General features: G+C 39.4%; 1 protein-coding gene across 1 annotated transcript in view; it reads right to left on the bottom strand.

Annotated features, from left to right (window-relative positions):
- INPP5F (inositol polyphosphate-5-phosphatase F) overlaps positions 1-13,674 on the bottom strand; it is a 112,043-nt gene that overhangs the window by 48,589 nt on the left and 49,780 nt on the right. The window contains exon 3 of the mRNA XM_053583903.1: positions 4,054-4,190. Within this exon, the coding sequence (XP_053439878.1) occupies positions 4,054-4,190 (137 nt within the window). The remainder of the gene's footprint in view (positions 1-4,053; positions 4,191-13,674) is intronic.

Genomic DNA, 13,674 nt, shown 5'->3' with positions numbered 1-13,674 from the left:
ACTTTTACACTGCTGGTGGGACTGCAAACTAGTACAACCTTTCTGGAAGGAAGTATGGAGAAACCTCAAAGCACTCAAGCTAGACCTCCCATTTGATCCTGCAATCCCATTACTGGGCATCTACCCAGAAGGAAAGAAATCCTTTTATCATAAGGACACTTGTACTAGACTGTTTATTGCAGCTCAATTTACAATCGCCAAAATGTGGAAACAGCCTAAATGCCCACCAACCCAGGAATGGATTAACAAGCTGTGGTATATGTATACCATAGAATACTATTCAGCCATTAAAAAAAATGGAGACTTTACATCCTTCATATTAACCTGGATGGACGTGGAAGACATTATTCTTAGTAAAGCATCACAAGAATGGAGAAGCATGAATCCTATGTACTCAATCTTGATATGAGGACAATTAATGACAATTAAGGTTATGGGGGGGGGGAAGCAGAAAGAGGGATGGAGGGAGGGGGGTGGGGCCCTAGTGTGTGTCACACTTTATGGGGGCAAGACATGATTGCAAGAGGGACTTTACCCAACAATTGTAATCAGTGTAACTGGCTTATTGTACCCTCAATGAATCCCCAAAAATAAATAAATAAATAAATAAATAAATAAATTGAAATACAAAAAAAAAGAAATCTATAGTTTTCCACAAAGCTATTCTTTGCCCTTACTAGTCACTGCTGCAAAGTTCCTCTATCATAAAACAAGACTAAAAGAAAAGGTGCAGTGCAAATTTCTAGAATTACAATTTCTTTTTTTTTTTTTTTGCAGTTTTTGGCTGGAGCTGGGTTGAACCTGCCACCTCTGGCATATGGGCCCGGCGCCCTACTCCTTTGAGCCACAGGCGCCACCCAGAATTACAATTTCTTGAGAGAAAGGTATAGCAACCTATTTTACTCAGATAGGATCCAGAAATGCTTTCTCTATAGTTTCTTTTACCCCTAATTAGCAAGCATCTTCATGTATATCCAACTCTTATCATGGACCATAACCTTGGGTGCCCTGCTAAGTGGTGTGGTTTATACTGGATAGTCCATAGCTATAAAAATACTCAACTATGTCATGTGGGGGAAATCTCATTCTCCTTTCTATTTGAAGATAATCTCTTTGCCTTAACCTATCTGGGGAGAAAAGGAAAAGTCTGAAGAATAAAGAAATTCTTAAAGCTTTCATAATATTCACATTTTTGTTTAAAAACTCCATATAAATGTTATTTCCTAAAGTTGGGTCCCTCTCCCCATTTATACTATAGCCAGCTACGAGTCTTAAAAATGCTATAGATTGGTGGCCATGAAGGACATCAGAAAATCTTGGTTGTTTTGTGGTTTGTTTTTTTGAGACAGAGTCTCATTTTGTCACCCTTGGTAGAGTGCCATGGCATCACAGCTCTCAGCAACATCAAACTCTTGGGCTCAAGCCATCCTCTTGCCTCAGCCTCCCAAGTACCTGGGACTATAGGCACCCTCCACAACGCCCAGTTTTAGAGACAGGGCCTCACTCTTACTCAAGCTGGTCTCTAACTTCTAAACTCAAGTAATCCACTTGCCTCAGCCTCCCATAGCACTAGGATTATAGGCATCAGCCACTGCACCATGCCCAGAAAACCTCCTTGAAAAGTCCACTAGGAGTTCCAGACTTCTCTGGATGAGACCTGACATTTCATTTCCCCAGGGCTGGGAGTGCCCAGTATCTATACAGAGAGGGATTTAATGACTAGGCGTAGACAAAGTGCTGGCCAAGCCAGGCCCCGGCTCTCCATCAAGCGGCCAGAGACCCCAGCTTAACGCTCAAACTAAGCACCAGCCCAACAGATGCTCACCATCGAGGGAACGGCTGGTGACAGCGAGCCATATTGATGTTTCAATTTGTGAGCAAAGCCATCCAAAAGACACTGATGACAAATTTATTGGCTTAGGAAACCAATATACGTTTTGCTAGTCTGGCTGCTCTTCACCAAAATAAAACGCAAACAAAAACTGCAAACATCTGCTTCTAATAGGACTATTTGCCACCTAAATTTTTCATCTCTGGATCAGCAACAGTGAATAATATTAGCACTAGGACTAAAAAAATAAGAAGTACTCTAATCTTTTTTTTTTTCTTTTTTTTGCGGTTTTTGGCCGGGGCTGGGTTTGAACCTGCCACCTCCGGCATATGGGGCTGGTGCCCTACTCTAATCTTTTTTTTTTTTTTTCATTATTCCTGTAATAAATAGTCACTACCAGGGTCCTCTGAAATTCATTTTAATGTTAGTTTCTTAAAATTAGATTGTGAAATTTTCAGTGAAATGTGAAGCATAAAAATAGCTATATTTTGGGAGGTGCCTGTGGCTCAAAGGAGTAGGGCGCCGGCCCCATATGCCAGAGGTGGCGGGTTCAAGCCCAGCCCTGGCCAAAAAACTGCCAAAAAAAAAAAAAGCTATATTTTTATTTAGTTCATTTTTAAACAATTTAACCCTGTCCTCAAACATCCTCCCCAAGAATTGAGGATGGAAAAACACGTATTGAGTGGTAAGGGAATGTGTGCTTTCTTACCTGTTACCTGTTGTTCAGGTGACAGGGAGGCAGCTCAGCACAGAGACGTAGGACTGGACTGCCTAAATCTACACCCAGACCCCACTTGTGCCAGCAGTGTAACTTAACCTCTGCCAAGCCTCCTCTGCCTGTAACTATGCCCCCCTCATAGGATGGTCCTAGGGACTAAATATAATGATCCAGGTAACACCCAGGACCTGCCTAACACATCACGTAGTGAACAAAATAGGCTAAGGCTATGTCAGAGTGATGATACCTGCTACATGTCAAATACACACACACACACATAGCAGACAGAGTATAAATGCTTTCATGAGTTACTTCTACCAAGAGGTAACACCTGTGATAAAACCATTATTTAATAAACTAATGAAATTATTAAAAACAATCATCATTTGGCCTTAAATCTCTCTCCTTGTGGTTCTTCCCTGGAAAATGACAAGATTATACTAGATAGGAGGTTTTCTTTCTTCTAAAAAACAAATTATAAGACTAATATAAGCTTTAGCAAATTTTCAAGAAATACAGACAAAAGGGCAGGCACTGTGGCTCACATCTATAACCCCAGCACTCTGAGAGGCCAAGGCAGGGTTGCTTGAGCATAGGCTTGTCAGATTTCAGACCAGCCGGGGCGACACAGCGAGACTTCATCGCTAACTTTAAAAAAAAAAAAAATTAGCTGGGCATGGTGGGGCATGCCTGTGTAACAAGTCCCAGCTACTCAGAAGGCTGAGGTGGGAGGACTTCGTGAGCCCAGGAGTTCAAAGCTGCAGTGAGCTGTGATCACACCACTGCACCTAGCCTGTGCAATAGAGTGAGACTTTGTCTCAAAAAAAAAAATATATATATATATATATGTAATAAAAGTTAAGTCTCCCCTTCTCCCCTTCTTGGCTCCCTAGTTTCCTCCAAATCAGGAGTTTTCAAACTATACTGTGCAAAGCCCTAGGGCTCCCTGGAAGTAGAAAGTGGCTGCCCAGGAGAGGCCAAATGGACAGGACCCCAAGGTCCCCCCAACACCACCTTATCAAAAGCAGCCCTGCTTTTCTGTGTCTTACATTCTGAATTTCACAGATTTTTTTTTTTCTTTTTGAGACAGAGTCTCTGTCACCCTCAGTAGAGTACCATGGCATCATAGCCCACCACAACCTCAAACTGTTGGGCTTAAGTGAGTCTCTTGCCTCAGTCTCCCAAGCAGATGGGACTACAGGTACCTGCCACAAAGCCAGCTGTTTTTTCAGATGGGATCTCACTCTTGCGCAGGCTGGGCTCAAACTCCTGAGCTCAGGCAATCCACCGGCGTTGGCCTCCCACCACCCCAGCCCAGGATTTTACAGATTTTGAAACAAGAGTTCTACTACTAAAATGAAATTTGAAAATTATACAATTAAATTGTTTTAAAGATACTACACAGGTTTAAAAATGTATATTTCTGGCCCGTTAAACCAAATCCTCATATTTGCTTTTACATTTATATCAGGTTTCCATAAAATGTCCTTTGATTTCACATTACCTCTAGTTCAAGATCCTGAGGTTCCATTTCAGAAAGTGATAGCACAGCAATTTTGGTAATTTTACAGACCTCATGGTCTCCTGGGAGTTTGCCCACCAATGCTTTCTGACGAATTAGAATAAGCCACCACGGAAGATCTGTAAAAGAAAAGTCATGTTAGTATCTGGTATTTATAAAGTGCTGTTGTTCTGGCCAGGTGAAGATGAATAATCTAACAGTAACCAAAAAAGTGTGCTTCAGATACAACCTTTTAAAGGGAAACTTAGTAATACCTAAAAGTACAATAATAGGCACTTACCTTTTAATCCAATAGTCTCACTCTTAAGAACTTACCCTAAAGACATACCTCAAAAACAAAAGTATATACTCAAGACTATTCACTGCCACAGTTCTTAATTGCAAAATGCTATAAAGAACATAAATGCCCAAACACAGGAGAGAGGTTAAATAAAGTATGGCAATGGAGCACCATAAAAAGGAATCAGAACTGTCCTATGAACTAATAAGGAGTGATCCCTGAGTGCATTCGGTGGGTAAACTGGATATATGATTAATATACAGTCATCCTTTTGTATCTGTGGGGGGTGGGCTCCAGAACCCTCCAAATATCAAAATCCACAGATGTGCTTGTCCCTAATATAATAAAAGGGTATAGTATTTGCACATAACCTATATACTTTATATCATATCTAGATTGCTTACAATACCACTACAATGTAAATGCTATATAAAAAGTTGTCATATTATTATTATTTAAGGAATAATGACAAGGAGAAAAGTCTGTAAATGTTCAGTACAGATGCGGCCATCATGTTTTCTTTTTTAATATTTGATCCATGGTTGGTTAAATCCATAGAACCCACGAACACACAGGCTGACTGTATATAACTGTATATAATAATACAATAATATAATAAAATATATTACTAAATCAGTACATTAACATGCTATACAGGTGCGTAGCCTAGGAACAAAAGGCCACATAGCCCAGATGTGTAGCAGGCAACACCATCTACAGCAGTGGTTCTCAACCTTCCTAATGCTGTGACCCTTTAATGCAGTTCCTCAGGTTGTGGTGACCCCCAACCATAAAATTATTTTCATTGCTACCTCATAACTGTAATTTTGTTACTGCTATGAATTGTAATTTAAATATCTAATGTGCAGGATGTATTTTTATTGTTACAAAGGGGTCGTGACCCACAGATTGAGAACTGCTGATCTATATCAATATAAGTGCCCTCTGCCATATTCGCAGATGATAAAATCACCTAATGTCACATTTCTTAGGATGTATCCCCATGGTTGTGATACATGACTCTCTCTATATTTGCTCATTTGTATTTAAAAAAAAAAAGGAGGGGGGGGCCAGGTGCTGTGGCTCACGCCTATAATCCAAGCACTCTGGGAGGGTGAGGCAGGTGGATCCCTTGAACTCAGGAGTTTGAGACCAGCCTCAGCAAGAGTAAGACCCTGTCTCTACTAAAAACAGAAATATAGCTGGGTGTCATGGTAGGCACCTGTAGCCTCGGCTACTTGTGAGGCTGAGGCAAGAGGATGGCCAAGCCCAAGAGTTTGAGGTTGTGTGAGCTATGACGCTGCGGTACTCTACCCAGATGACAGAGTGAGACTGTCTTAAAAAAAAAAAAAAAAAAAGGCGATAAACCAGAAGTTAATGAGATTGGTTAGCTATAGGAATAGGTGGAAATGGGGTAAGAAGGAGGAGAAAATGGAACTGGGATAGAAGGAATGAGGGGGAAATGACAGTTCTCTGAGTATACCCTGGCCAATAAGTGATCTCTCAGTATGGCCCTGACTCTTCAAACACCACCAGTGTTTCAGATATTCCCCCAAGATAAACAGTTCAAATTAACCAGAATGTAGGGGAAATTCAAAACAAAATGCAAACCCAGCTTAGTGACAGATTGAAAACTGAACCACACTGTAGGAGACAGGGAAGAAAAAACTAACCCAAATAACTTTAGAAAAAAAGTATAAGATAAAGACAAAGAGAATATTCTGGCTGGAAAACAGTACTCTGTGAGGATGAAGACAGAAAGAAGTGCATGCATATTGCACTCTGGTTAGTAAATTTATGTTTCAGAAGGATATGAGCTGGCGATTCCGAAACCACCTTATGTGTTCACTAGGATTGAGTGGATAAGTAAACATTCAGGAGAACGTGGGGGAAATGGTAAGACAAACAAAAGAAACCTTCCATAGATACAAGAGAGAAAGAAGCAAACACCCAAAGGCCCAACGGTTATCTTCCAATCCAAATTTCTATTTCTCACAAAAGATTTTTAATTAAATGAAAAGCAGTCTAGGAAAACAGCAATTTTTCAGTTCCTGAGGCTACACTCTTAAGACACTACCCAATTGGCTCAGCGCCCGTAGCACAGTGGTTACTGAGCAAGCCACATACACCGAGGCTGTCAGGCTGGCAGGTTCTAACCGGCCCGGGCCAGCTAAACAACAACTGCAATAACAACAACAACAAGCCGGGTGTTGTGGCGGGCACCTATAGTCCCAACTACTTGGGAGGCAGAGGCAGGAGAATCGCTTAAGCCCAAGAGTTTGAGGTTGCTGTGAGCTGTGACGCCACAGAACTCTATGGAGGTCAGCATAGTGAGACTCTGTCTCAAAAAAGAAACTGCCCAATTACACCCAAACCCCCAAATTATTAAAATAGCATTTCAAGAATTTATTATAGTCAAATTAACATGATACACACTTACCAAATGAAAATAAATTTTTAAAGATATATAGTATTTTTGCTTGCTTGTTTGTTGTTGCAGTTTTTGGCTGGGGCCAAGTTTGAACCCACCAACTCCGGTATATGGGGCCGGCGCCCTACTCCTTGAGCCACAGGCGCTACCCCAGATACATAGTATTTTAATTTCTCCTATTTTTCCCCTCAATATTAATCAACCCTCACTTTAAGGACAGTGCTATGGAAATACGCTTTAAGCATTTCATAAATTCAGATGTTTAGAAACATTTTGTAATTCTTTAAAAAGTAGGGTAGAAATTTACTCCAAAGTTTCAAGGCTTTTCCCAGGCCATTTTACTATTCATTATCACGAAAGATTAACTGAGGACCGTCCATGTGCCAGAAAATGCACTGAGCACGGACAGAAGTGGCCAAGTACGTACGTAGCACATTAATAAAACAAACCTAACACATGATAAAGCACATAACACACAATAACCTGTTGTATGGCAATAAAATTTTGGTGAATAAAAGAAAAATCTTACAGTAGGTCTCTTAACCTCAAGGAATAAGTTCTATTTTACAGTGAGCAATTCAGATTTAGTAGTTGACCAACACAAGCCAAAATTAGAAAGCTCCTTCTTGGCTTGGCTCAGTGGTTAGGGCACCAGCCACATGCACTGGGGCTGGTAGGTTTGAACCCGGCCCGGGCCTGCTAAACAACAATGACAACAACAACAACAACAAAAAGTAGCTGGGCATTGTAGTGAGTGCCTAAAAATAAATGAATAAATGTATGAATAAAAATTTTAAAAAAAGAAAGCTCTCTTCCTGATTCAAGTCTTCTTGTCCTGATTCATTCTGGATTCATTTTGTAACACTGTAAATTATGATTTTAACAAATTCAGCAAAGAGAAAAATATAATATGCATTATATCAAATACAATAAGTATCTTTCCAACAAAGATACTCTCCAATAAAGCATCTAATGGTATAACACCAAAAATATAAAAATTTTAACTTTCAAACAGAGGTTTTACTCCATACTCAAACTCACTTGGGAAACCAAACTCACTTGGGAAACCTTTTTTCCACAAAAACATTGCTACTGCCAACATTTAAATGTACTTACAAACTCAAATACATTTAAAAATGAAATATGCATATTTTTTAGAGTTTCGTTTACTACTCCCACAGAAAAAAATGTGAAAAAATTGAGGTGCTTCTTTAAAAAAAAAAAGTTATGGACTGACATTCAGTATGCCTTAGAGTTATGGCAATTTTGTAAATAGAAGTCTTCCCTTTTTCGGGAGGCTGCGAGTATTCTGGACTTTGAGGTCAGAATTTAGACTCAAATTTTCATTCCATTACTTATTTGGTATGAACTTCACAGCGTAATACTTAACTGTTCCAATTCTCAGTTCTCTGAAAACTGCCTTCTACAAAGAGAAGCCATGAAGATTAAATAATTTCTATAATTCATGTTATTATTTCAACAAGTTAGTGTTTACTGAATATCTACCTTAAGGTAAGTATCACACGGCAATTTACTGATATTTCTTAACACAACACCCTGCTGGTAGATGTCATTTCCATCTGACAGCTGAAAAACTAAGAATATTCAAAAGACCTGCTTTGTGCAACAGAGCGCATAACTGGCCAGATAAGATCCGGTGCTACCCTGCTCCCTCCTGTACCCCCCTTGCCTCCACACCTGCCCGCTCGTCTGGCCAGGGACTCTGGTAGCTGCGTGCCCTCCGGAGCCCTCCCTGCCTCTGCACAGAGCCCTTCTCCTGGCCAGATACTGCTGGAGCCTTGGGCTCTCTGTGCCAAAGTCACTGGGTGCCAGCCACTCCCAGAACCATGCACACCACCTCCAGCCCTGTTGCTGGATCCGGATGTGTCACACTCTGGAGCTGCTTCCACAACCAGAACTCCCTAGCTAGAGCAGCCCCAGAGGAACTACACAGGGTCACTCCCTACAAAGATCCAGCAACAACAGAGCGATCCCGCTGGTGTTCAATCTTGGAGAGACACCTCCCAACTCTGAGGACGGCCAGAGGCAAGGGTGAAAAATAATCATGAGGCGAAATCAACAGAAAAACTCTGGCAATATGAATAATCAGAGTAGATAAACTCACCCAAGGATCAATGGGGCAGACACAGCACAAGATCCCATGCACAAACAAATAGCTGAGATGTCAGAAATTGAATTCAGAATCTGGATAGCAAATAAGATCGAATTAGAATTCCAAGCAATAACCCAAAAGATGTCTCAAGAATTCAACGAATTCAAAGACCAAATGACCACAGATTTTGACACACTGAGACAAGAAGTTGCAGCCCTCAAACATCTGAGAAACACAGTAGAATCCCTCAGTAACAGAATGGAGATAGCAAAAGAAAGGATTTCTGAGACTGAAGACAAAGCTTTTGAACACTCCCAAACTCTCAAAGAGGAACAGAAATGGAGGGCAAAAACAGATCATTCTCTCAGAGAGCTCTGGGATAATTCGAAGAAAACCAATATTCATCTTATAGGGATCCCCAAAAGCGAAGAAGTGGCTTCACAAGGCACAGAGGCTCTTCTCCATGAGATTATGAAGGAGAACTTTCCAGACATGCCAAGAAATTCTGAAATTCAGATAGCAGACAGTTTCAGAATTCCAGCACGACCCAACCATAATAAGACATCCCCCAGACACATCATAATCAATTTCACTAAAGTTAATATGAAGGAGAAAATTCTGAAAGCAGCCAGACGAAAGAAAACCATCACCTACAAGGGCAAGAATATTAGAATAACTTCAGATCTCTCTGCTGAAACCTTTCAAGCTAGAAGAGGATGATCATCAACTTTTAATCTCCTAAAACAAAATAACTTTCAACCCAGGATCCTGTACCCAGCTAAACTGATTTCACTTATGACGGAGAAATTAAATACTTCAGAGACAGTCACATGTTGAAGAAATTTGCCATAACTAAACCAGCTCTCCAGGATATTCTCAAACCTATTCTCCATAAAGACCAGCATAATCCTCCACCATGAAAGTAAACTCACCTAGAAAATTTTGATCAAATTCCACCTTCCACAGTCACAAAAGGATTAAAAAGATCCACCAGACTCTCGAAAGGCTTATCAATATTCTCAATTAATGTGAATGGTTTAAACTGTCCTCTAAAGAGGCACAGGTTGGCTGACTGGATACAAAAACTCAAGTCAGATATCCGCTGCATACAAGAATCTCATCTTACGTTGCAGTTTGGCCAGGGCTGGGTTTGAACCCGCCACCCTGGGCATATGGGGCCAGCGCCCTACTCACTAAGCCACAGGCGCCGCCCCTCATCTTACGTTAAAAGACAAATATAGACTCAAGGTGAAGGGATGGTCATCTATACTCCTGGCGAATGGAAAGCAGAAAAAGCAGGCATTCCAATCCTATTCACAGACGCAATAGGCTTTAAACCAACCGAAATAAGGAAGGATAAGGATGTACACTTCATATTTGTTAAAGGTAATACTCAATATGATGAGATGTCAATTATTAATATTTATACACCCAACCAGAATGCACCTAAATTAACAAGAGAAACTCTAACAGACATGAGCAACTTAATTTCCTCCAGTTCCATAGTAGTTGGTGATTTTAACACCCCTTTAGCAGTGCTGTATAGATCCTCCAAAAAGAAGCTAAGCAAAGAAATTTTAGATTTAAATTAATCATTCAACATCTGGAATTAACAGACATCTACAAAACATTTCATCCCAACAAAACTGAATACACATTCTTTTCATCAGCCCACAGAACATACTCCAAAATCGACCACATCCTAGGCCACAAATCTAACCTCAGCAAATTTTAAAAAATAGAAATTATTCCTTGCATCTTCTCAGACCATCATGAAATAAAAGTTGAACTCAATAACAATAGGAACCTGCATACCCATACAAAAACATGGAAGAAGCTAAACAACCTTATGCTGAAGGATAGATGGGTTATAGAGGAGATTAAGAAGGAAATCACCAATTTTTTTGGAACAAAACAACAATCAAGACACAAATTACCAGAACCTCTGGGATACTGCAAAGGCAGTCCTAAGAGGGAAATTTATAGCACTGAAAGCCTTCCTCAAGAAAACTGAAAGAGAGGAAGTTAATATCTTAATGGGACATCTTGAGCAACTGGAGAAGGAAGAACACTCCAACCCCAAACCCAGCAGAAGAAAAGAAATACCCAAAAATCAGAGCAGAATTAAATAAAATTGAAAACAAAAGAAATATAAAATAGACAAATAAATCCAAAAGTTGGTTTTTGAAAAGATCAATAAAATAGATAAACCTTTCACCAACCTAACCAGGAAAAAAAGAGTAAAATCTCTAATTTCATCAATCAGAAATGGTAAAGATGAAATAACGACAGACCCCTCAGAAATTAAAAAAATCCTTAACAAATACTACAAGAAACTCTACTCTCAGAAATACGAAACTCTGAAAGAAATCGAACAATACCTGGAAGTACGCCACCTACCAAGACATAGCCAGAATGAAGTGGAAACATTGAACAGGCCTATATCAAGTTCTGAAATAGCATCAACCATACAAAATCTCCCTAAAAAGAAAAGCCCAGGACCAGATGGCTTTATGTCAGAATTCAACCAAACCTTTAAGAAGAACTAGTACCAAAAAAAAAAAAAAAAAAGAACTAGTACCTATATTACTAAACCTCTTCCAAAATATAGAAAAAGAAGGAAAATTACCCAACACATTCTACGAAGCAAACATCACCTTGATCCCCAAACCAGGGAAAGACCCAACAAGAAAAGAAAATTATAGACCAATATCACTAATGAACATTGATGCTAAAATACTCAATAAGATCCTAATGAACAGAATCCAACAACACATCAAAAAATTTATCCCAGGGTCTCAAGGCTGGTTCAATACACGTAAATCTATAAATGTAATTCAGCACATAAACAAACAAAAAATAAGGACCATATGATTCTTTCAATAGATGCAGAAAAAGCTTTTGATAATATCCAGCATCCCTTCATGATCAGAACACTTAAGAAAACTGGTATAGAAGGGACATTTCTTAAACTAATATAGGCCGTCTACAGCAAACCCACAGCCAATATCATACTGCATAGAGTTAAATTGAAATCATTTCCACTTAGATCAGGAACCAGGCAAGGATGCCCATTGTATCCACTGCTCTTTAACATTGTAATGGAAGTTTTAACCATTGCAATTAGGGAAGAAAAGGCAATCAAGTGTATCCACATAGGGTCAGAAGAGATCAAACTTTCACTCTTTGCAGATGATATGATCATATATCTGGAAAACGCTAGGGATTCTACTACAAAACTTTTAGAAGTGATCAAGGAATACAGCAATGTCTCCTTGTTTCAAGAGTTTCAGGCTACAAAATCAACACCCATAAATCTGTACCCTTTATATAAACCAACAATAACCAAGCCAAAAAAACAGTCAAGGACTCTATTCCTTTCACAGTAGTGCCAAAGAAGATGAAATATTTGGGAGTATACCTAAAAAGGATGTGAAAGACTCTATTCCTTTCACAGTAGTGCCAAAGAAGATGAAATATTTGGGAGTATACCTAACAAAGGACGTGAAAGATCTCTTTCAAGAGAACTATGAAACTTTAAGAAAAGAAATAGCTGAAGATGTTAACAAATGAAAAAACATACCATACTCATGGCTGGGAAGAATCAACATTGGTAAAATGCCTATACTACCCAAAGCAATATATAATTTTAATGCAATTGCTAAAGGCTCCATTGTCATATTTTAAAGATCTTGAAAAAATAATACTTCGTTTTATATGGAATCAGAAAAAAACTCGAATAGCCAAAACATTACTCAGCAATAAAAACACACCAGCAGGAATCATGCTACCAGACCTGAGACTATACTACAAATCGAGAGTGATCAAAACAGCATGGCATTGGCACAAAAACAGAGAAGTAGATGTCTGGAACAGAATAGAGAACCAAGAAATGAATCCAGCTACTTACCGTTATTTGATCTTTGACAAGCAAATTAAAAACATTCAGTGGGGAAAAGATTCCCTATTTAACAAATGGTGTTGGGTGGACTGGCTGGCAACCTGTAGAAGACTGAAACTGGACCCACACCATTTCAACTAAGGTAGACTCTCGCTGGATAAAAGATTTAAACTTAAGACATGAAACTATAAAAATACTTAAAGAAAGTGCAGGGAAAACCCATGAAGGAATCAGCCTGGGTGAATATTTTATGAGGAGGACTCCCCAGGCAATTGAAGCAGTATCAAAAATACACTACTGGGACCTGATGAAACTAAAAAGCTTCTGTACAGCCAAGAGCATAGTAAGTAAAGCAAGAGACAGCCCTCAGAATGGGAGAAAATATTGGCAGGTTATACCTCCGATAAAGGTTTAATAACCAGAATCCATGGAGAACTCAAACATACTAGCAAGAAAACAACATGTGATCCCATCTCAGGGTGGGCAAGGGACTTGAAGAGTAACTTCTCTAAAGAAGACAGACGCACAATCTACAAACACATGAAAAAAAGCTCTTCATCCTTAATCATCAGAGAAATGCAAATCAAAACTACTTTGAGATATCACCTAACCCCAGTAAGAGTAGCCCACATAACAAAATCCCAAAACCAGAGATGTTGCCGTGCATGTGGAGAAAAGGGCACACTTCCACACTGCTGATGGGAACGCACACTAATACATTCCTTCTGGAAGAATGTTTGGAGAATACTTACAGACTTAAAAATAGAACTGCCATTCAATCCTATAATTCCTTTACTAGGTTTATACCCAAAACACCAAAAATCACAATATAACAAAGACATCTGTACCAGAATGTTTATTGCAGCCCAATTCATAAT

Source organism: Nycticebus coucang, chromosome 3 (genome assembly GCF_027406575.1).
Source record: "Nycticebus coucang isolate mNycCou1 chromosome 3, mNycCou1.pri, whole genome shotgun sequence".
NCBI lineage: Eukaryota > Metazoa > Chordata > Mammalia > Primates > Lorisidae > Nycticebus > Nycticebus coucang.
The sequence above is the reverse complement of the archived record's forward strand: the minus strand, read 5'-3'. Positions and strand labels throughout refer to the sequence as shown.